This window comes from Calidris pugnax, unplaced genomic scaffold (genome assembly GCF_001431845.1).
Source record: "Calidris pugnax isolate Ruff unplaced genomic scaffold, ASM143184v1 scaffold148, whole genome shotgun sequence".
Classification (NCBI taxonomy): domain Eukaryota; kingdom Metazoa; phylum Chordata; class Aves; order Charadriiformes; family Scolopacidae; genus Calidris; species Calidris pugnax.
In genome coordinates this window covers 47617-72082 of record NW_015090926.1, presented here as the reverse complement: position 1 = coordinate 72082, position 24466 = coordinate 47617, and the positions used below count along the sequence as shown (strand labels likewise).

Here is a 24466-nt window from a genome sequence, read left to right as displayed (position 1 = left end):
GGAAAAATAAAGATACTCTATCAATTCTTAAAAACAGTGTCTCATAAGACATATGAAAAGCTTCACTGGAAATTGTAATATTTTTTTTCCTTCATGTACAGCAGTCACCTCAGTATTGCTATCATACTGGTATCACTCACAGCAGTTAACTGACATTGTGCTACAGGGAGAGACAAATCTTCCCTCAAAGATTTAATTTATTTACTGATTTCACTGAAGGAAACTGTATTTAGCATGGGCCAGGCCTTCCACCAGGGTAGTTATACCTGGCAGAACATTGACTTCTGGTATACCGAGCACCGTAAGAGAATCGTTTGTTCCTACAGGAAGCAGATTACCACATGTAAAGAGAAAGAACCAGCTGATGAACAGGTAGACCACCATGAGTTTACATAAAAAGAACCAAGTATGTCTGCAAATCAGTTTAAATAAAAAGAACCACCTAAATCAGACAACAACAGCATCAGTAACTTGCAAAAAAATGTGCTGTATTATGTTATGCAAGGAAAATAGAAAAAGAGGTGAGAAGGCAGAAAAACAATCTTATCTCATGCAGACTGAGTAAGAGCAAAGGACAGTTCTCAGCACACTGTTCTTAAGTGGGTATCTGGTCTTTTCTGCAGATGACAATAATCGCTTTGGTTTCTGTGGGTGGCTGCAAAACCCATCTCAAGCACACTAGCCCCGGCAGTCCAAGAAAGAATGATATAGCTGACATGCCACGTGAAGAATGGTTGCATCAACCCTGACTACAGTTGACAAGCTAGATTCTACTATTTAATACCCGGCAAGAGTTTAAGGGTAAGAAACCTGTACAATTTACACAGTATGCAAAGTGCAAAAGATTATCAAAACTAGATGCATTCAGCCCTCTGAAGGATAACTCTTAACAGCAAATGAGAACAGTCTGGCACAGGGTTATCTCAACCTCTTGTAAATGAAGGTCAGAAAACACAATGTCTTTGCAAGCCAAGGATATATTTGGGCTTACAGTCTGAAAAGGATAGACTTTACAAGATAAGCAAAGTCTTGTGGGAACACCAGCTTCATCCAAACTTCTGTAAACATGGTTCAGAAGGGAACTGAGTTGTCAACAAAATAATTTTGAACTTATCACATAGCACAATAATGATCTTGTATTTCTGTGTCATCACAACCATGTATCTTAGTTCTTGTGTTGACAATTATAATTCCATCACTGCAATTAAATAACTCAGTCTTTTGGAAACGTTTCAAAAAACTGCTCTGGTAGATAAGAAACCAGAGGTGCCGCTACGATTCTAACAAACACTGAAATATCCCCACATTTTAAAATGTATAAATGGCTTATTTTCAAAACAATATCTCATTTCAGTTATCAGCAGATGCCCATTTTCCATAATCCTGATGCAAATTTCTACTTTATGATGTGTTACATTCTAGTGATACCCTCGTAACCTGAAATAAAATCCAGCAACCACCTACTGAAGCATTTCCAAAATTCTACAAAGGTCAGTGATGGTAATTTACAAAATTTAGCATGCAATCGATAATACTACAAACAACCAGTTTTCAAAGAAAGAAGCATTATCACAGTTCAAAACCAAACAGCTGAATCTTAGAAGTGCTGGATTTACAATGTCAATACAAACGTAATTCAAAGCCTTTGCACTAATGCATTAAAATGGATACTACAACTGCATGATGTTCTTCCCCTGCATAGATGGGAAGCTTGCATGTATTTCTTATACCCACATATATTCACGTCTATTTTTTCCATTCTGGGCTTCTTTTCCATTCTCCTCTATCCCCAACTCTTTGTTCCACAGCCAGATCTCCCCCATACTCTTCTCAGCCACCCTCTGTCCTCAGACTCCGAGGGCCGCCCCGTTCTCACCTGCCAGCACAGCTACCTTTTAACATACCCAGCTTTCTGCCCAAGGGGTGCCTCCAGTGACCTCTGCTACCCTGTCCTATGCCATCTCCTCACTTCAAGTCCGGGTTTCTCCTTCCAGCTCACCTCCCAGTCTCCTTTATACCTGCCAGTCAGAGTCTACTCTCCCTTGTGCCTTTTCCTGATTTCCAAGTCCACTTCTTGTCCTTTACAACTTCCAATCAGAAAGCATGGTGTTCAGAAACTGACAGGGCTGGATGGAATGGGTAAGAGTGGGAATTCTCTGGAGCCAGGAAAGAGCAGACATCTTCACACCTTGTCACAGTGACTGTAGCCTAACCCAAAAGCTCAAGGAATAAGTGTGGAAAACTTCCACTAACCTCTGAGATAAAGCAAACTTGGTGAAATCTTCACTGCGGAAGATTTAGCTGCAGTGATGTAGACAAATCTTGTACTGAGCACTTGCAAACATCTCTGTCTCCTTCCCTGAATACCTTCACAAGATCAGTTGAAAGGAAAATCACATGAATGCTAATAGCCTGGCAAATTCCAATTTCTATTACAAACCTGCATGGTGGCAGAAAGAATTACCGGATATTATTGTATTTTTAACATGAGGAAGCTTTGTCTGTTTCACTAGCTTTATTTGTGGAAACAAACCTAACATTTGTCTGATAATTTTCCCAAGAAATTCAGTTTATGAAAGACTGCAATTTCAATGGTCAAAGTCTTGCAAGGCAGAATGCAACAGGAGTTTACACTAGGAAGCAACATTAATATAAGTCAGTATCAGTTCCACCTAAAAATATTAACTCTGTCATTGCATTACAATAAAAATCTTAAAAAAGCTTTATTATGAAGGCAAGGCCAACGAAAATTTTGGAATTTCCTTAATGACTATGCATATTTAACATACAAAGACAAACCTAGTATTTTAACAGGGGTAAATGATTTGCACCTTATTTTGTTCAATGTTCTATAGTAATAAAAATTGTGTTTGTTATTATGGTAGCAGCTGTTAATAATTGTTCTTTACAACACCTTCTCCTTTGGCTGAAAATAGTGGAACAACACAAGCACAAACAACCAATGACACACACAAAGTAAAAAGTTCTTAAGACATTAAATAATGCCAGTAATTTTTCAGTCATTGCACAATGATCACTTTTTTATCTGCATTTAGAAATATTTAACTTTAAAACAAAGACATCTGGACACAGCACAAAGAAACATCTGAACACAGTTAAGTCATATTTAAAAATAAACACAAATTTAAACACCACAAGCTTTTCTGCTTCAACTTCAGGTTCACCTCCTAAAGCTAAATATTTACATACATATTGTTTTAAAATATTTTGTATAATATAGCCATGAACTGAGTGAAGTAGCTTTTTCAATGTGCATATCAAGGCAGCAATTCAACAGCTCACAGAAGCACTCCAAACAGAATTTCAGGCCATAAAACAGAGAAGTGGACCGTGGATGACTTAATGCCACTGTGGAAACTGTTGCCTGTTACCATGATTGCTTCCAGCTCATACAACACATCTGTAATGCCAGATTCTGAATTCTACCACAACTCCTTGCTGGCATCTGACTTTTCATTATAAGTATCTTGGGATCTTTAACTGACTCAAATCATTACTAATTACGCATATTGAAATAATGACCAACAGTCCCACCACAGCTTCACCATACTACTAATAAGAAACAATCCTTATTTTAGGAGAGTTTGCAGTCAAGGAAGGCAAGACAAAGAAGAGATGTGCACAGAGAAGCAGGAGATTTACTTGGAGTCAACACAAGGAGATACAGCCCAAGTCCCAGATAGCTCTGGTGCCATCTCTATTCTACCACCAAGGCCCCTCTTCAATCAAGATGTTGCTTTAATGTCTTACCTGAAAAGAAAATAAATGTCATCAAAATAGCAATACTGAAAAACTAAGTGGAAAAAAATATATTTTTTTCTCTAGAATTCTAGATACTAACCACATACTTTCGGAAGCTTTGACTTGCAAAAAAAAAAAAAAGACAATATTCTCTAGTCAACTGTATGATCTAGGACAAGAATTTATACATAGATGGGTTTATTTAAGCATACTGACAGAATACTTCTTTCTGTATTTCCTTAAATTTGGCAGGGCTGAAAATATTTCTGTCAATTAAGATTTTAATTTCAATTATTAATGTTCATGTATAATTACAACAACAGAGATGGAATATGTAAGCCAGTTTCCAGAGTCTTAATGAATATTTCTGTTCATGAGAAATGGTAGAAATCTAAATATTCAAAAAACATAAATCATCCATGCGGAAGGTTCATTTATATGGCAAATGCTAACATGGGACTGACTAATGCAACTGCCACCAGTGCCAAAACACTATATGTAGCAGCACAGATGCCCACACCAAACCTCTATCCTTCCGTCACAGAGAATCTTTGAATTCAGAGACCACCACATCTCCTTACAGAGCACCTTTTGGTATATTATTACTACATGTAACAGCAAAGCTCAAATAGGCTTTTCCATGCTATTTAGGAAGCAGATATTCCCAGCACAAGTAAAACCTGCAACTAGAAATACTATACAGTGGAATAAAGACAATAAAACTTAAACATGAGGAAAAAAACCAGAAGCGACAAGAACACATTTCCTTTTCATGTACCAAACTACTCAGAGCTCCAGAACAAAAATACCTCATCGCACCTCACCATAGCTGTCCAATCCCACCACAATGCATCTCTCTGTGTCCCCTCTTCACACATACATACAGCATAGACACTTCTGCCTTTGCAAAAATTAACTCTGCAATCTATGGATTCTTCTTCAGAAGCTTTAGTTTATCTGTTCCTTTACAAACTACAAATCCACAGATTGCACAGGGAAACACAAAAATACCTTCTGAAAGGAGAATCTTGCAATTGTTCCCACACTGAGCCATGTTCTGCTATGTCAAAGTCCAATCAAGGACAAAACTACTTTTCCAACACAGGTTGGAAGGGGAGGAGAGAAACAATGACAATATTTGATCTTCATAAGATCACCCAGGAATGAACTCTGGCTTTTTAAATCTAAGAATAAAAACATCAAGTCTGTAAAAGCATTTAGAGTTAATGTTATTAACATTGTCAACATTACTTCCACAGCATACATTTGTCCTAACTGATTTTTCAGCCCATAAGGCATTTTTCCAACACAATTTTTTAGGAGCAAAGAATATTAAAATATCAGGCAGATAAGTTACATAATCTTTGTCTCTTTTTTTTCATTAGGAGGCTGCAGAAGAGCATTATCTCTGTCTGGGCATTTTGACTAATCTTTTTATAGTGCTTCAATTTAATAACATCCAAGCCTGGAACACACTCTGTGCCTGATAAGCAGCTCACACAAATCCAGACAAAAATTTTCTTTGAAGCCACTATGTTTTTTGCACTGGAAATCAACGCATCAGTCACACTGTAAGTTGCGTACATTGATCATGCCAGAGCCCATTCAGCTCAACTATGGATTCACCTTCATGTTCTAACCTATGTTCATAAAATCAGCAGTGCAACTCTGATACCATAAGCATATGGTACATATGCTTCTATACCAGCATACCTGTCTATTGAAGAACTGTAGATATCCAAATGACTCCAGAAAAGCTGGCCTCCGTCTTTACAAAGGATGTTTCCACTACATTATTTAACATAAAATTTCAAAATAAGCTATAAAAATAAATTAGATTTTTCAAAGAGATAAATAATGCATAGCAGATCTATGAAAGAGAGCAGAAGCGTATTCAGTCTAAAAGTTGCATTCAGGCTTGATGGTCACTATCCAGGAACACGCCTATTAAAGTTTTCCGTTGACATCTTTTCTTTAAATTGGGATAGATGCATCAGGGTAACTGAGACATGCATTAACTTTTCAAATTCTGTAATTATATTTCACATTTACTGTCTCAAGACAACTGTATGGGAGAATGTCATGTTTGCAAGGTCGACTAGTACTTCACAAAGCCCATTTGAACCAGGAAAGAGAAGAGAGTTCACCCAAAGAAGATTTGCAAACGCTACCTCAGCATCTCTGAAGGAATTAGGCTGAGAATACTCCTGTGAGGCTACAGGTGTTATTGCTACCACCAGATGAAAGTTTTATCCAGATCTCCAGTAGAATTCATTTAAGAAAGTTTCTGTGTAAGAAACTTTGATCTAAGCATACTGGATTGCTGTGCTCACTTTTCTAAGACTTTAGCAGTTCACAAACACTGTTCACTTTTTTGGTCTATTGTTACCAAAGAAATCAGCTATGCAACTTTTTCAAGGTTAAAATAACTAAAAACTATGCCATATTTAGTATCTTATAACCACATTTTACTCTGTTCTACTACAAGGCTGAAATATTTTAAAGGGCGAACAATAACCATTTATCACACTTCTCAAAACACCTTCTGACCAGGGAAAACATACACCTTCTCGGGTGGCAAGCCACAGTGCACTTTTCTATGTCACAAGCTGCAGACACCTTTGACACCGATGGCCAATGCCATTTCCAGAAGCAGAGACAGAATTGCAGTAGGAAATGGTGTTTACCTGCTCATGAGATGTACTGGACAGGCATGATTGTTGCATGGCCAGAGACCATTCAGATGCAATATTAGGGTGACATTTACTCATTGACTGTCTTAATAAGAAGTCCACCGAGCCCAGGAAGGTGACACAAGTGTCTGAGACTTAATCCTAGCCTTGAATGCATACAAAACCTGTTCCCCATTCCATCAGTGCTATTTCCTCACATGCACATACAGCACGAGCATAAGCTGATGCTTGTTCTTAAAGAAAAGAGACACACACGGGAAAAAGTACCCCAGGCTGGGGATTGCCACTGTTGAGCTTTTCCCTTGCCAGTGAGGCTTGGCCCAATATCCTGCTCTCCTGCTGGCTACCCACCTCACCCCACAACTCCCCTCAGACACACTCACTGGCCTCATGTATGCAACTTCAAGCCATGCAGCCCCTTTTCTTTCTGCTACTCTTCTTCTACATCACTTTTTCCTCAAAGTGTAATTTTTAAGTATAGCAGCAGTAGAACACAAATCTTTAAAAAAACACAATATTGTCCTATGGTAAAATTATGAAAAAAGTCACAATCTAACTTGACTTTGTCTTTACTTCTTCATATCTGGTACTACATTAAGATTTTGGCGAAATCCCACTTATGAACTCACTATTCTGCCTCCTACACAAATACAAACTTTGAATCCTATCTTCCATTACCCTCCCCACAATTTTAAATGCCTCGTTGTTAAAATAAACAAACAAATAAGTTACTGATTATTCCAAGACAAATAGCCCATCTGTTTATTACAGTCAATGTAAAGGGTTAAAGAATATATAGCTTTATCTAATGTCTCAAACCACAACATTAATCTCCTAAACACATGACTTGTAAGCACAAAGAAAGAAGCAGAGGGTATAAAGTATGCACCTAAAGCAGCATGGTATCTTCTAATTTTGCTATGCAGAAAATAATGTATTCTTTTTAGAAGTTATACACCATCAACTTATACAGCAAGTGCTAAAAGAACACAATAAACAATCACATTATATACATCATCTGCATCAAAAGTGCTGAATGTATGACAATACTATAATACCAGCTCTTACCCACCACAAAATCTCTTAGGCACAGCCTTACCATCAACTAATTCACAAGGCTTACTTTAATGAAAAATGTATCTGAGAACATAATTTGTCTCTTAAACCAAGGATATAATTTAGCCCTTAAATATACAACTGAGAAAGATATCATTAGGCTCAGCACTTATATTTCCTTCATGCTCCTACACTACTAATCTAAACTGTCCCAGAACTAGGCATGGGCATTACTGCTGATGACATTTAGCCCAGTAGGTATACTAGGTCAGACCACAGATCTCCCTACCTCAGCACGCCATCTCAAGAGTGGATGGTCAAGGGAGCACATAAGAACAAAGCCAGTACATAGTGATACCCCCCAGAATGCTGGGGCTTAAAGCCAGGTAGTGCCTTTGAATGTGGAAGCAGAAAATATAGATTAGACATGTGGAAGTAGAAAATATAGATTAGACAATCCAGCTCCTTCTAGATGAACATCTCTTTCTGCAAAAAAAACCTGAATGAATGCATACAAAGCATATAAATTCTGATATACAGTTTCACTTTTAACTATGTAAAAAACAGTCTATAATTGCAGTTTCTGTGCACTGAACTGTCTACTTGTACATGTTTTCAGTAACATTTATGATGTTGGCTTTAAAAATATGCTTTGTGATCACATTAAAGGTTTACAGTATTGTACAACTAAAAAATTGTTGAAGTGATCCAAAGAGCACTTACCAAATTTGGGTATCATGTATTACATAAAAATCACACCCTTCCTTGATCAAGCCTTAAAAAGCAAATCCTGCAGATCATGTTAAGCCATAATATTGACAGGAGAAGGCCCATTTCGTAACAGTAGAACTGAGCTTGGTTGGACACTGTTACTCATTTACAAGGCTCCAAAGGGTGTCACACATTCTCAGGGAGTACAGCAAGAGTCATCTGCAAATTTTAGATCTTTTAGATTTGCTTCTCTTAATGTATCGTATATTTAGAAGACCTCAGACCTACCACCACCACCAAGCAAACCTTGCTATGTAAGAGCCATTCTTCTTCTACCCTACCTATGAAGCTACAACACACTGAATCTACCTTATGAACAACACATTGGCTAATCTTTCCTTTGGACAGAAGAAAGAAAGGGTGAAGGGAGAGAGAAGTAGAAGAAATGGGGTAACATGTACTGACACATATATCAATAAACAACAGCTTGAACACTGGAACTAGGGAACCATAGAGCATGAGCTTTGGACAAGTCTGACTGACCTACAACACAAATCAGGGCTTTTTTTTTACTGCTTTCTGCATGACCTTTGGATGGGGGTGGGAGGAGTAAATAAAGACTATCAAGATATGTGTTTACTTGGGCAAGAGTTTAGGAATAGCAAACATCAACCACATACACTGTGCCTTTGAAAAAAATATACCTTAATTTTTGCCCGTTTCCCAAAGAGAGATGTAACTCTGAAGTAGAAAGTTTAAATACAAATGGAATGAGTTGCAATATTTTAATTTTCTATTTTGTCTAATGCATCCATTAGAGAATGCATTTACTTTATCTTTAGGGCTTTGCAGTTTTCCTGTTTATTTTAATAACAGTAGTTTCATGCCTAGAGCTCCATGTACTGAGATAAGGAGATCAAGGCACCTGCACCAAAACTCACTGTGCATCATGCGAATCATAAGTCTGTCTTGGCTGTTATCATATTTGCCATTCAGACATACACACTGGTAGCAACCCACCGTAATGTGAATATTTCAGCTGACTGTAGAGATAGAGATGCAGATTAAAACCATCTCTATTGTAGCCTGTTCCAAATTTTTCCATTGTTTAAATGAGCACAATGTTGCTGTCTTCTATTGATCAAAAAATAAATTTGGCATATGGAAGATTTAGCCAGAAAGGAAGGAAAAGGGGGGGGTCATGATGAAGAGGTGAGAAACACAGATATACAAACCTAGGGCCTTCTGTCTTCAACTAGAACAAGCAAAAAGGAACCAGTTACCAAGAGGAAAAGGTCTAATATGTACATGTAAGTTACAGGGAGTTGGTTGAGTAATTCAAGGCTAAAGATAAGCAACTAACTGCATCTCAGAGTATTTAAGCATCTTCTTCCCTATGGGGGAGGTGGAATACGATGCTTCTGTAAGGCCTCCGTGTTTCACTCAAAATACACTGTTTAATCCAAGACCATGGCCCATGGAATGACTCACGCAAGCAGCTCAAAATGCATAGATCAAGATCAGCAGCAAAGAAATGATGATTAGCAGCTGGGGAAAGCTAGGAGTGTAAGATCTTCCTTGGTATGTCTCCAGTCAGAAAGGGGCCTATTTCTAACTCACCTGTCGTGCCAGAGTACAAATGTAAAGTAGGTATTAAAGTAAGCTTGTTGGGAAAAAAAAAAAAAACCACAACAAAAATGAAAATGTTGCATAGTGCACAGTCCCAGACTTCTTTCAGTATTTCCTGTGTTAAAACATCAGAAGAAAAAGGTATTTCTTACAACAAAAGTCTTACTTCCTGGATGTGTGACTCAAACTTGACTAGCTAATATTTCTAGGTAGCAGTACTACCAGTAAGTACTGTGCTCCATATAACGACCCAAGTATCAAGTCTTTACAACACTCCATGTTTTATGTGATCCTTCAGGGTCTTGAAAACTAAATGTTGAGGTGATAGAAAGCAGAGGTCAGCAGGCCATCAATACAACCGTAGCCAGAAACACCATGGCAGACTCTACCAAAAGTAACCTGGGCTTTTAAGCTGCATTCATGAACTTTCTTCATGCTCCATTGTCAATACACAAGTTATAAGCAACCATTTGAAAAACTAACACAGAGTTAATGAAATTGAACTCCTTTGTACTTAAGGGAGGAACGCATATGAAATTTCTTGCACAAGAACTGCCCAGTTACAAACCTACTGTTCCTCTTGCAAGGCAGGGTACTGCACTTGCTTAGGTCTCATGCATTTACTCTGCTTCCCCCTGTGCTGTTGTCCCCTTCACTGGCCGGCTGATTTATTTTCCATTCTATAACTCAGTGTCTCCTTTCCCTGTACAATTAACTCCAGAAAGTGTTAACTCTCTCATTCTGCCATGTAGAATCTAATATTCCTCAAAACCCAAACATATAAAGTAAACAAAGGATATGTTATGGTAAAAGGTGTTATGGAAGAAAGGGGCAAAAGGGAAAGAGAAGCATTTCAGTTAAACTGGGACAATGAAGACTGGAGATTCAATTTTCTACAAAATGACCTTAATCAAACGCTTGGGATCTCATAGCGTAACTAAATTAGCAGTTCTCAGTAAAGCTCATAAGGATGACATATCTAAGACATTTCAGTAACTGACAAAATATGCCACTTCTGAAATATTTATTAAGCATTCGCACAACATCTGATATGGCTTTAATTTCAAAATTATTAAAAACACATATGCAATCATGTTATACAAAAAGCAGACCTACCCATAACTATAAGAAATAACAGCTTACTATGATTTCCAATGGAAAAGAAGAAAGTTTCCCATGGCTTGTTTTCTTTTAGGCAAGGAAGGAAAGTAACCTAATTCATCTAACCTAAAGAAACAACATTACCTTGGCTAAATACAAGCAAACACAACTTCTGCCAATGTTGTTGTCTTACCAATAAATATTTGTCACCTTCCACTTCCCTCCTAAATTAGTCACCATCTGCTTAATCTCAACTGAGATCTCCATATTTCACCTACTGTAAGGATAAATGTTGGGTATAAACACAGCTCTTGGGAGGCAAGGCAATCTCTGCTGCAGGATAACAGGAAAAATGTCTCGTCGTGGTAACAATCATTTGCTTTTCACCACTTATTGAGAGCAAAGCAGCAAAAAAGTTCAGATCATTTCCTGACTGGCACAGCAAGTTACAGCAAGATACACATTCTATTAATTTTTAATTGTATTGCTTGCAGACTGAAAGCCCAAAAGGGAAGCGTTCTGTTTTAAAGCATAAAGAAGGGCACTGAAACTGCTTACCTCACTCAGCTCTGCAGGGGAGTCATTTCCATATTTCATAGCAACTCCAGAATTCATGATTAGACTTCTCAGGGCTTGACGATTTCTGCAGATTTTAATGCTTCGAAGCTTTGTTCAACTGATTCAATACTTTCTTCTCCAAAATTTTTCCGCCTTACACATTTTGCTCTAGACAGCCATTTTTACTCCACATCATTGATAGTTTAAATTAATGATGCAAGATCTTCTGAAAGAGCCAAACTGGTTTTGACTTCACAGACAATCCATCGCTGCGAGAGACTTGTTAACACTGTGAACTGCTCAGAGAATGCAGGGAAGGAGCTGCGTGCCAGGATCCCAGGGCTGTCTTAGTCCATCTGCAAGGCGTGCTTCATCTCTGCTGTCTGTTTTATGCTGCTCTTTTCCACAACTCTGTTTAAGGGCATCTCCCAACGCTGCTTAATGCACTTAGAAAAAATTGATGAGCTTCACGCGAGTTCACAGAGAAATTAAAAGGAGGGTGCTGCTACAGTCTTCAGTGTTCGGGGAGGGAGAAGGGAAAAGAGAAGAAAGCTCCCTTCCCTGAGACAAACCAAGGCTGCACTTCACGCTAAAGTTTCCCCTGCCAGTGAGCCTGGAGTTTAAGTGGTTTATGATCAAACACAGCTGTCTTGCTGCTGGCTAAAGGGTGCATGGAAGGGGCGGTACTAAAAAGGAGAGTGCAAGTGGGAGGGGGAGAGCTACAGAGAGTTCATTTTGGAATTACAGGCATCTTTCCAGCTTTCTGCATACTAATTATCATACACAAAACTATAAAGCTAAGTAACAGGAAATGCCACCTGGATAACAATAAATTGGATGCCTATTTCCCTATTCCCATGTGCAGTTAAGTAAGGAAAACTAGGGGGCTTTAGAGGGTGGGGGCTTTAACGATTTTGAAAGGTCACAGTAAGCCCAAAAACACCACTAGAAAGCTGCAGATTTTACGTAACACACTGACATTTTACAAAGACTTTGGGGAGACGCTACTGGAAGAAGAGGAGAAAAAAACCATTTGCTTTCAACATTCAACTAATAATCTAGAAAAATCATTAACAATATTGCATTTGTAGACGTGCTGCACCCATTGCAAGAACCAACAACCTTTCCCCTTACCTCAATCCCCTAAAACATAGTGACAGCCCCACACACTTTGTGATGCTGGATTATGGTGTACTTTTGGAGTTAGAAGTAGGAAATACCATACTCTGCAGGGGAAATTTACCTGATCATCTTATTACAATGTATTATTAAAGTGTCAAATTAGTATTAAAAAAAAATAAAATCAATGAAAAACAGGAATAAATGCTATACAAGCTATGGCACAATTCTTGTATCCTGGCAGAAACATTTACATGAGAAACAATGCTCTCCAAGAGTGACATTTTGAAAATAATTTTTGTGGCTTTTTCTTCTCCTCTGTTAATCACAGATTAGTGTCAGTATGCAGACATAGGGATAATTCATTCAAATGACAATACAGAAAGCGCATTTAGAACAAGAACCAGGATAAACACATATATGATTCCCATGATATCACTCTACGATACTAAAAAAGAGTAGCACTTTCTGAGTCCCTGTCCTTCCTCTGAGCCCAGCATCAGGAACTGCAACTCTCCTCTGGCACAAGGGGGGTAAGGGATATGCCACAATCTCTTTGCAAGACTTTTATACTTTTATCTTTGAGGCCTATTTTCCAGCTGTTCCTTTCTTTTTTCTGTATTTTTGCTCGCCTCCCGTTTGCTTTCAAGTGGTCCATATTTTTAGGTTTCCCTTCCTCTTTTCACGCCCAGCTCGCATTGCCTCCATTCTTTGCTATTTTCCTCCTTGAAAGCATCCTCCCCCTCTCATCTTTACACTCGGTTCTGTCTCTACCTTTAGTGCTTCTCTGTGCGTTCCTCCTCACTCATCCGCTTTGTTCCCCCCCACATCTGTTTCCATTTACGGGCCCTGGAAGGCCGGCGGCGGGCTGCACCGCTCTCTGCTGGCGGACAGAATCACAGAATCACCGAATGCAGCAGCAAGAGGCACAGTGCCACGCTGGGAATGACCTCCCCACCCCTGGCACCCACCCTGCTACCCCTCCAGTGGGTAGGGAGCCAGGCAGATGCGGAGTCCTCCTCACTGCAGACTGCAGCACGGAACAGCGTTATCCACAGCGGTTTCGTACACTGGTTTCCCGTGCATTAAAACGTGATTAGCAGTGCTTTTTACACCCAGGAGCAAGGGTACTGTATAATGACTTGCCTCATTTCTCATACATGAGAAAAAAGGAACTTCAGGTCAAAAGTTCCCGCGGCTGACGCAGTACGTTTAAAAATCTTCTCTCTTTTCCAAGTTATGCCTTCACAAATGGGAGAGTGAAAAAGTTTTAGTATTTTGCATCACTACACCTATTGATTTCTATATTCCTTTTTATAATCGGGTCTGATCCGATCTTTGTCCAGTTCTGTCACGTGTATCGCAGGTTCACCAACACAGGGATGAGTCTCAGAATTACTTAAGAATACAATTCTCAGAATTACCTAAGAATAAAACCTAAAAAAGTTTTCCTTTTCTAAAGGAAAGACCATGCTAATTATGGCTTCAATGTACTGTATTTCCCATACTATATCCCTATACCACCAAATACTTCCCAGCTGCCTATAAACAGGCATTCAGAAATTACAAGTTCTGATTTGCTTTCCTCACTCCCCATTGCTGCCCATGCCTGGCAGATTAGCCATCAGACAGCCCAGAGCACATGGCACTACAGATGCATCCTAAGCATGACAGTGCAGGACACTTGAGGATCTGAACTAGATCCACTCCACACCGTACCCATCCAGTGCATGGGATTTTTTTCTGCCTCTTTCCTGCTCCATACAGTGACATGGTGGAGAGAGGCAGAGATACTGACTGAAAAAATGACAGCAGAATTCACAGTTTCAGAAATGCACGAGAACATGGGAGATACAGGCAGATACTTTCAGAACGGTTTATATTTATATTTAAGATTTAAAACTAAAAAATTACTTGTAACTCATGTGCAAATTAATGACACAGTTAAACCAAACTCTGATGAAAAATGATTTTACTTTAATCCCAGCTGACTCCCATTGCAATGTCTGCATGCTTGAACTGAGTGGTACAGGATTACACATTTCTCAGCTGGAAAGCATCAACTGTTACTTTTAACTGACCTATAAGTACTGGCACTGCTTGTTTCAATGTCCTTATAAATTTTGCAGTCATTTCTTTATTGTGGAGGACTACCTAAGATGAAATGTAATCATTCTTCTAAAATAGTTACTGTTATATCACATTTTTTAAATACTCAGTCATATTGAGAACGTATTCTGACTACCTGAATATGTAGAACTTGTTCCTCTCTGAAATGTCGTATCATCTAGCATGTCCCCGAGTCCATTTACTAACTGAATGAAAACATTACATTACAAAATTAAATCCCCAGATAGACCTGGCCAGTTGTCTCCAGCAGTTTCCCCATTTTCAAATACATGTAAGTGATCTAATACAATAGCAGGGTACTAAGAAGCCTGTTGAAGCTGAAATATATTTTCCCATTGGCTTGTGCCAAAGTCAGGCTTCAAAGAAAACAAAGAAAAATGTCAAGTATGCCAATTTTGCATTACCAGGAAAAGAACAGAGTACTCTGTTATCCAGCAAGAGAGGTGCCTGTTGGATGATTTGATGACTGAATGTTCATTGTCTCCCCTGACTCAGTCCCTTGCCTAGGATAACGATGCTCCCTTGCCCTCAATCTGTCTTCTTTTTTAGCCCCTCCAGTCAGGGAGGGGGTTGGGATGGGAATGGGAAGAGGAACCTCTTAACCTACAGATGCACATTTCTTAGCCCAAGAGGACATGGTCTCAGTGGATGCCTCAGTGTTTGCTGTGATACAAACAAGAAGGGGGAAACAAGAAGCTGGACGAGCCTGAGTGTCACTGAGGCTTTCAGTAACAACATCCACCAAACGTCTTCTGTCAAGACAGAGACACTGGCCTGGGCTTCCACTCAGTCTCAGCGCATTCTGATCAATTACTGCTTTCTGTACCTTCAAAGCACTCATGATGCATACTGCTTGTAGGTAAGTGCATTTGCACTGACAGATTCTTCCCAAGATAATTTCAGAATTATCCAGTAACAACCATTACTGTGGCCAGTTTGCTGATTCTTGATCTAATAATCCTATGACCACTCTATTCCATTTGTTTACCCTTATTAAGCTGTAGAAAAAGAACCATTGACATGTATCCAAGATCCACTGAGGAGTCCACCTTTTGATTGTATCTGAATAATCATTTAATAAGATTTATTCTATCACCTAGTGTAAAAGGATTCTTTTGGAACAAGATACGACTCTCTTGCCCTTCTTAACTTTACTTTTGAAACTGCCACAGAATATGGAAAAAAATATCACTGTAGTTATTTTACAACGCTTCTCTCTCATAGTACGTCTCAGTAATTAAAATACTCTATTTCTTAACAGTTATTGGAGCAAGTGGGACAATTGCCACATGTGAATGTTCCTCCCTTGTTTTGATAGCTACAGAGTGAAAACTACAGCATAAAAGCAATGATCTATTAAATACGTATGTATCACATATTCTTCAGCACAGCATGTACTGCTTTCGGAGATGCAATTTCACTCTGCATACACCATGCACGATTAGCTGATCACAATTCCAGATGCACGAAATAAAGCCTTTGTGGCTGGTTCTGTTTAATTAGCTCTGTAATTGGAATGCAACCAATTGAAATCAACTGAGCATTTAGTTTGTGTTTGTGTATTTCAATACCATCTCTACAGTTAGAGCAGCACCCAGCAAAATCCCACAAACAAATAATTTACACCTTCAAATGCTGCAACTTTACTACACACAATTTGAGTACAACATGTTTTTGTTCTCACTCTGGTACAAAATACACAGGTGAAGTGCCAAAGTCTAAATTTCCAGGGACAAAATAGTAGCAGTCAGAAGGTTAGCATGAATGCTAAACTTGGAAGCAGAAATTCAATACAGTAGCTGGATAATGTTTCCAGAAAATTCTTTATTCAATAGCACTAATGCACTATGATTTAAAAGGGAAAGGCTGAAAGGCATGGTACTTCTTGATGGAAGCTGTTCTCATTAATGTTAGTGAAGGTTATGCACCTAGCTTGAGAGAAAAAAATCCAACTCATTTGAAACAATTGGAAGAAACCTTATATGAACGAAGCACTCTCTATGAAGAAAACACAAGCGAACTTCTCTTCTTTCCTTCAATTGCACCATCTTGATTAGTCTAAAGCAGATAACACGTCTAGAATAATGTAATTTCCAAATAGCACTTTAATCAGCTACTCTCACCTGTTCACCCTTCCTCAAACACTTAATCCACTTAAAAAGTCACGTCCTTGACCTGACTGGTCTCCTTGGGAGTTCACATTTGATCCTTTTTTCCATTCTCTAGTATTTCACACCATGAAGCCACTCACCAACCTGTCAAACAGCCACTCTCATTTTCTCTCATCTCATCCAAAACCATCGCATTCATTTTCATTCCCTCTGACCCCACAGAACCTTAGCATCAGGTCAGGACAGGAAAAGGACTGGGGAGTCAATGTGTGACAGAGACTTCTTGTTGAGGGCAACAGAGAGAACGGTAGCAATTTCTATGCTCTATTCATGTTGCAGCCACATAACTATCATCACTGTTCATTTGCACCCTGCTTGAAAAAATGAACCAGGCCATTCTGTAAACTGCAATTCATTCCATCGTACTTCTGCTTAGCTTCCCTTCATTGTCCAGCATTCCCTCAGTTCAGACATGCATTCCGCCAGTTGCTAACAACAAGGTAAATTCACTCATTTCAATTTTGATCCCTATAGTCTTGGTAGCTATTCTCATTTAACTTCTTTAGAAGCCTTTGGATTTGCATACTTATTGCACTAAAAATATGACCACTCCTAGTAAAATGCTTGTGGATTAATCCTAACTTTAAAATATCTACTCTTCCACTTTATCAGAACTCGTATTCCCTCATGTTGTTACTAGTTGTGAACCTCCTTCAAAAATTCTCACTTGCATTAAAAAGATTTGCCAGGACTGCCCTGCTAAGTCTCTCCTACTTTTCCCAATTCCTAATAGTGATAATTCCTTATTTACATTTTCTCCTTGCTCCTAAACACTCTTGGTTTTGTACCTTGTCCTTCATACACTCTCATTTCTAGTTCCAGTCCCCACTCAACAGTTGTATCTCATCTCTACAAACATTCAGCATTCCAATTCATCAGCTGCCCACTTCTCTTTCACTCTTGAACTCTTCCAAGACACCTACGTGTGGTCAATCTGTAGTTATTTTCCCTAATTATAAGATTTCTCTCCAGTCTGACTTCCATTACCACTGGCATGTAGAACACACAACTCTCTGACTTGGACCACTGACCACGTTAGTGCCCAGTTAGCGCCCACTCTAAAGAAAGGTGAGGGATGCTGGCCCCTGGGTTACATCAGAGCTGTGCTTGGATACTTCATCCCCACCAAGCCAAGCATCCCATTTTACCACCTGTGGTCATAATCTCTCCTGAATGTTTAACAGGCGAACTGATGGATACTTTCTGACTTTCTGTATATATGTATACACACACACACATATATACATAAACATACTTGTGTCTATGTAGTGTGTGTGACATTTGCATATAAAGTATACATACTCACACAGACAAGTATACACATATATGTACACTCCTATACAAGTGTGTACACACACTTATCTATATAGATGTACACACATATGCATCTGTATATAAGTTTTTAAAAGTTTGGATTCACTGAAATGTTCCATTTGAAACATTTTCAATCAGATGAATTCTGGCAAATGCAAGGCAAGTGTCTGACAGGTCCCTACTTGAAGCCCCATGAGACTTTTTGGCTGGCATGAGTATTTAAATAACAAAAGCACCAACTCCACTGAGCACTTGTGGGGTTTACGGAGCTTTCATTTTGGCAGAAACTTTAACAAAATGCACTTCAACAGTGATATGAGCTAAAATGATAGATATGAAACCTCTGGTGAATCTAACCCCCTAATATTCAACCAGATCTATTTTACTATCAACAAATTTAAGATTATTGTAATTTAATTCCTACAGCCCTCACCTGAAGTTTATTTTACTTGCTATCTTCCTCGGCTGCATAGCGTAGCCAAGACTGAAGATCAGACCATTAGCCTACAGATATCTTCTCAACTAACTACTTACTATGCAGTAAATATGAGTATTTCTTTATTTTTCTAAAGGTCTGTGGTGGTTTTTTTTTCTCTCCCTGGATAGCTAAACATAAAATCCAATCTCTCTATTCTAATCTCCCGTCTGGTCTATAAAATCCATTTTTTTGCCCTTCTAACTTCTTTGCCATGTACCTTTTAAATCTCTCCAGTGCCTTTTTTCCTGTACATCTTCCTACACTTAAGCTTCTCATCATAATCTTCAAGACTGCCTTATGTCTGCCTCATGTCTACCTCACTCATTTCTACTTCAGCCTTCACATATGTGAGTTTCATTTTACATTGGTAGGGACATCGAACAAATGTCCTTCAGTGTTTGTGATATCTCTGACTTTCTTGTATTGTTTATTTGGTTCTACAACCCAAGACTTGCATACACTCTTCTCAAGGCACTTACACTTACTTCAGGTTCATGAAACATGATTACAAAGCTAAAATCTTCTTTGCCTCATCTGGACAGTCCCTTACTTAATTCAGTTTAGAAATGACTTGCTAAATATTTCTAGTGTTTACTCTCTGATAAGGGTCTATCAACCAAGTAAACCAAAGCAAATAAACACACTCATTTCTAAAAAAAGAAGTTGTGTTTGTTCTGTCTTCACAATTTAGGATCCTGGTACAAAACATTTCATCATTATAAATAAACATCTGGCACCCTTGTAGGTGCCACAGAAACAAAGACTTTTCCCTCCTTTTCTATAATGCATACCAGGCAATCAATATTCATGTAAAAATCAGATTCAACGAATAATATGCACTTATAATCTCTTTAAAAATTCATAGGGTAGAAATATTGAATGTCTTTTTCTCTGCTCACTTCCCTAAAATTATTCAAGTTACTTCAAGTAGGTAAAGTAATACAAAACTCAGTGCAGGGAATTAGAGATGGCTATTTAGCCTAAAGGCACAAACCTCACTCGGGTACACCAGTGGGGTTCTTTCTTATTATGAACTCTTCACAGAACAGTCACTGCCCTTCCTGAAACTAGAGTTTACTTTGATTACTTCCAACCATCATAAAAAGGGGAGTTTACTGATGCACTGCAACATAGATACTGTCATAATCTGTCTGAGAAGCGATTATGTGGTTTTCTAGCCCAAAATGAAGCAATCACGCTGAAACAGTTTTTCACAAAAACTAGAAACAGTAAGCACAAGAAAGTGCCTGTGCAGAAGTACTCACCTCCCATTTTCTCTGCACTGGCACCACTATAGTTCCCTGAAACAGCTGTTCTGACAACCATATATTCACTCAAAAAAAACCCAGAACATAAAGAGAAGCAGGGAGTTGGAACAGTGGCAGCATCCTGCACTGCCTCAATGTCCCAGACCTGGCAGCGACAGAGAAACAATTCCAGGGAGCAGGAGCATCTTGATGAATTTAAGCACAGCACTGACAGGCTTCTATGGAAACCCTGCCTTGTCTCGCTTGGTTGGCAAGATACAGTTGATTACTCCATTACAACTGAACTAGCACTGAACTGCAGAAGCACTTAGAGTCCATTTTTAACTGTGCGCTGCGGTTAAGATTTTCACTTTATTATCAAAGTTCCTATATATCATGTAACCAAAACATAAGGGTTTAAGATGTGTGTAGAATGGGAGGGGGAATAAGTCTTCTCATCTTTTTAATAAATGAGGATTCCCAGATGCTCAGCATTGCCAGCTGCAACTATGTCAGGTCAACAGTTCACGCTCAGAGAGCAGGCAGAAAAGCTGGTGAGACAGAAGACCCTGTGACAAGAGATACACGGCAATCCTCCCGGCACATCGGCATCCTGGAGGCTAATATTGCTTCAACAGATTAATCCTAGGCCTCAGGTTACCACTGCCCAGCAAGGTAATAATATTAATAACTATATTCTGTATAGCTGTGTGCAACGGTGCTGGCCCAACGTACCAGGTGAACTGCTCTTCATTCCAGACAACTGGGGAAAAAAAAAAGTTTGGAAAAGTTAAAACATCTGAACACCTGCACTGGAGTCACAGCTCCCTTAACTACACAAACAAAATAGGATGCATAAACACAGTTTCTAAGCAATGAGGGGGGAGGGGAAGATACAAAGCCCTTGCAACTAAGTTTAATTAGAAGTTTTGAAACTTCATCTGTAGGCCTTCAAAACACCTACTTATGCTTGCTAAGACCCCCTTTTCTATAGCACCTGATTGCCACATACCAGTTCCCATCATCCAATTACAACTGCAGAGCTAGGTCAAAACCCATTATTCTGTGCACTTCACCTTCGTTATATGCTTGTAAGAGATACTGTTCAACTATCAGATAAAAGATCCAATTAAAAGCCTCAGTCAAAAGGATCTATTAAAAGGCTGCCTGAATGAATGTGCCCTATGCTGACACCCATCACGTTGTGCAGTGATTGTCTGCAGATGGAAATAGCATCAGAATTTAAAGAAAAAAAGAAAAAGAACGTCAGCATATATGCTACTGAAGGGAATTTTCAAGAAAGTTTATAATTTGCCTCTTGGTCACCTCTCTATGCCTGTTACTACCCAGTAAGTTCAAAAGACAGAAAAACTACATTTCATACAAAATAGATGAGTCCTGGCAGGCCTAATCCATAATGTCCATTTTAACTTACAAGAAAAAGATGAGTAACTGAGCACTATTAGAAGGCTATGGAAGGCAGAACTGTATAAACTCAATGCAGAATCCTGTTACACCTGATGCCTGCTTCAGACAAACAAACTCTATTACAATGCTGGCTTGAAATCAAAGACAAACAGCAAACAGCTTCCCACATTCCTAAACACAAAAAAACATCTGTCAGACAAAACTGCCTTTGTGCCTGCTTTCTGACAAGCCAAGCCTCCTGAATCTATATTCCAATAATCAGTTTTTGCTTTAATGGAATTCTTGGAATCTATTTTTAGCCTGGCAGAATGAAAATGATGCCTGCTTTGGAAGCAAAGGCACAAAAGGCAAGGTTATCTTATGCATAAATCAAATCTTTTATAGAGCCTATTTGAATAGGCTCTACTGTCCACACCACTAGTATCTTCTTCAACTTCAGGCCTTCCTACCTACTAGAGTTCCAGTTGAAGGAATCATTAGGCCACATTTTTACAGTAATATCTTTTATTGGCATGAAAAAGAAATTGTAATACAAGTTGCATGTAGGACACGGAAAACAAATGGCTGCAAGGGGAGGAGAGGAAGAGATCTGGATCCTGCGGTTTATTGTAGCAGTACGCACTGGTTCCCCAATACAAAACAGACTCGACAACAAAGTAACTTGGTAAAAATCAATCTGTGCACCAGTAACTGAATTTTGACATACCTACAAAGTGGCTATAGCACTGAATAAATCCTTTGAAATACACAGAATCTAGGTGTTTCTTTTCCATGCTAGCCTAATGCAAAAGGACTATAAAAGCATTACTCTCTCCCATTCAAAAAGTTGTGCCTTGAGATCATGGGATACCTGATGCTTTGGGGTCAGACTTCCCTGTCTTGAAAGAGCAGAACCACCCAAACCAAGGAACAAAGAAGCTTAATTTAAAAATAGAGAAGATCTGGATATGGGGAAGAGAAGAAAATGGTGTAGACTTCACCAGAAAAAGACATAGCAATATTACTGAGTCATAAAACCATAAAAACTTTAGAAATTAAATGAGACACTTTACAGCAGGTTCTCATTAACAGGGACACCAAACACAAATAGCCTACAAACCAACCGTGGAACTACCTTTCACAGTACAGTTCTGTCTTCAGACTTCCTTGATACTTTCCCTTAAAACATCATTTCCCAAAAGAAACATCTGTGTGATTTCAATAAAATTAATATTTAATTTACAGCTGATGGCTATAAATTAAACAATAGAGAAAATGGTTTATATTTAGGATAGCTGTAAGAGCATACCTAGACTGCCACAAATCTCTATGAAGCCATTTTTTCCCTCATCCTCTACAAAAGTATTTTTGCTTTCTTTGGCAATCAGATAATCCTTCTTGTTTTCTAGGAGTAAATTTTAAAATATACATATAGTACCTTAGTTAAAATGACCCAAAAATGTAGCTTAAAAAAATTACACATATTGGGTTTACAGCTTTTTGGGAGGGTGAGTGGTACAGGTTTTTTAAGCAGTATAATTTTTACTCTCGAAACATGCTAATATTACAGTGACTTGGGCCAAACAAAAACTTAAATACATAAGAAGGACAGGCAGACATCTGTTATCAGTGGGTAATCTGATCGCATCAGTCTTTATAAGGAAAGACTGTTGGTTACGTAGGCACATTCCCTGTAGTCACACAGCAAAGGACACTAGAAATACCAGCCGGCTTTGTCTTACAGCCAAACTGAAAGGCAACGTAAGAAGTATTGGAATAATTGATGTATTGTCAAATGGTCTGAAAGGGAGACAAAGAGATTAAATTCAGCATTTTTAATTTCATCACAGATGTCATCTATGAATATATGCCAAATACCAAGCATCTCTACAATATTCTCTTGCTGAAGTACTGAGTACACTTTGTAACATTAAGGCATTGCAAGAAATCATTATATGTTCAGTAACACGACAGAAGTACAAAATTTACATGCCGATCACTTAATTTACATTTATATGCATCTCAGAGCACACAAATGGTTATTGTGACTCAGGATAAAACAGCCTATTAATGCTATTTAAAGCAGTTATTCAGAACCAGCTGCACTACAGTGACATAAATGTAAACACAACTTTACTATCAAGTGTACTCTTTTATACCCAAAAGCTATACACATACATAGGCCACATCAAGTTAGGTCTGCCTGATTATGAAGCAGATCATCTGGGTGGGAAAGGAAAAGCCACTTGTCCCTGAAAAATACAATAGTAACTTTTGGAATCCTATCACTGAGTATAAGCTGTCAACTAAGAAGAATAGCTCTCTCAAAACAATGGTTCTGTCTGTCATAACTTGCAGCTCAGTGCTCTTAAGGAGGAAAAATTAGCAATTCAAACATTCACTGAGTCTGAGTAACCAGGAGGTATCACTGTAAGAATATCTGTTTTCAAAGAACCTGACACTTCCTAAGACAAAGATATTAAGTTCTCATCTGCTAGTGATCATACCGAGAAACTAATGCTAATACAACTACATATTGCTTTGCTATGAGTATTTCCAGTATGCCTTTGTATAAACTTTTGTGCTGTGTACCCAACAGATATGATTTCTTCATTTGGCACAGAGATTCCACAGTCAGAACTAAATTTGGTTTAGTCACCTTAATTCTATTGTACAGAAAGCATACCCTGTCAGACAGATGCACGATCAAAACTATCAACTTCCAAACTCAACAAAGACTTTAGTACCTCCAAATGAGGTACACACACATGCAAACCAGACAGGAATAGTTCAGAAAGAACATAGACCAGAGTAGTTACAAGAAGATGCATTAAGAATCTTGTTGCATTAGCTTTGTGTTTTCTTCTAGGTAGAGGCATTTCAAAACCAGCTCCCCTTAAGATGAAATGTAAGTGCAGATTTGGCAGGTGGAGCAATCTGCGCCAATGCTCTCCAACCTAGACACATCCATCTCTCATTGACAGCCCTGCAGAAGATAAACCAGGATTATGCCTGCTAAGTTGTTGGCCAGAACAACGAGATGCTGCTGGAAGCGATGCGTGCAACTCTGCAAATACACCCTTCTCTCCG

The 24466-nt window shown here is 38.7% G+C and overlaps 1 protein-coding gene across 1 annotated transcript in view; it reads right to left on the bottom strand.

The window, feature by feature from the left end:
- MCC (mutated in colorectal cancers) overlaps positions 1 to 12123 on the bottom strand; it is a 163006-nt gene extending 150883 nt beyond the window's left edge. The window contains exon 1 of the mRNA XM_014951497.1: positions 11511 to 12123. Coding sequence (XP_014806983.1) covers positions 11511 to 11567 — 57 coding nt within the window. The 5' untranslated portion in view covers positions 11568 to 12123. The remainder of the gene's footprint in view (positions 1 to 11510) is intronic.
- Positions 12124 to 24466: the final 12343 nt, after the last annotated feature.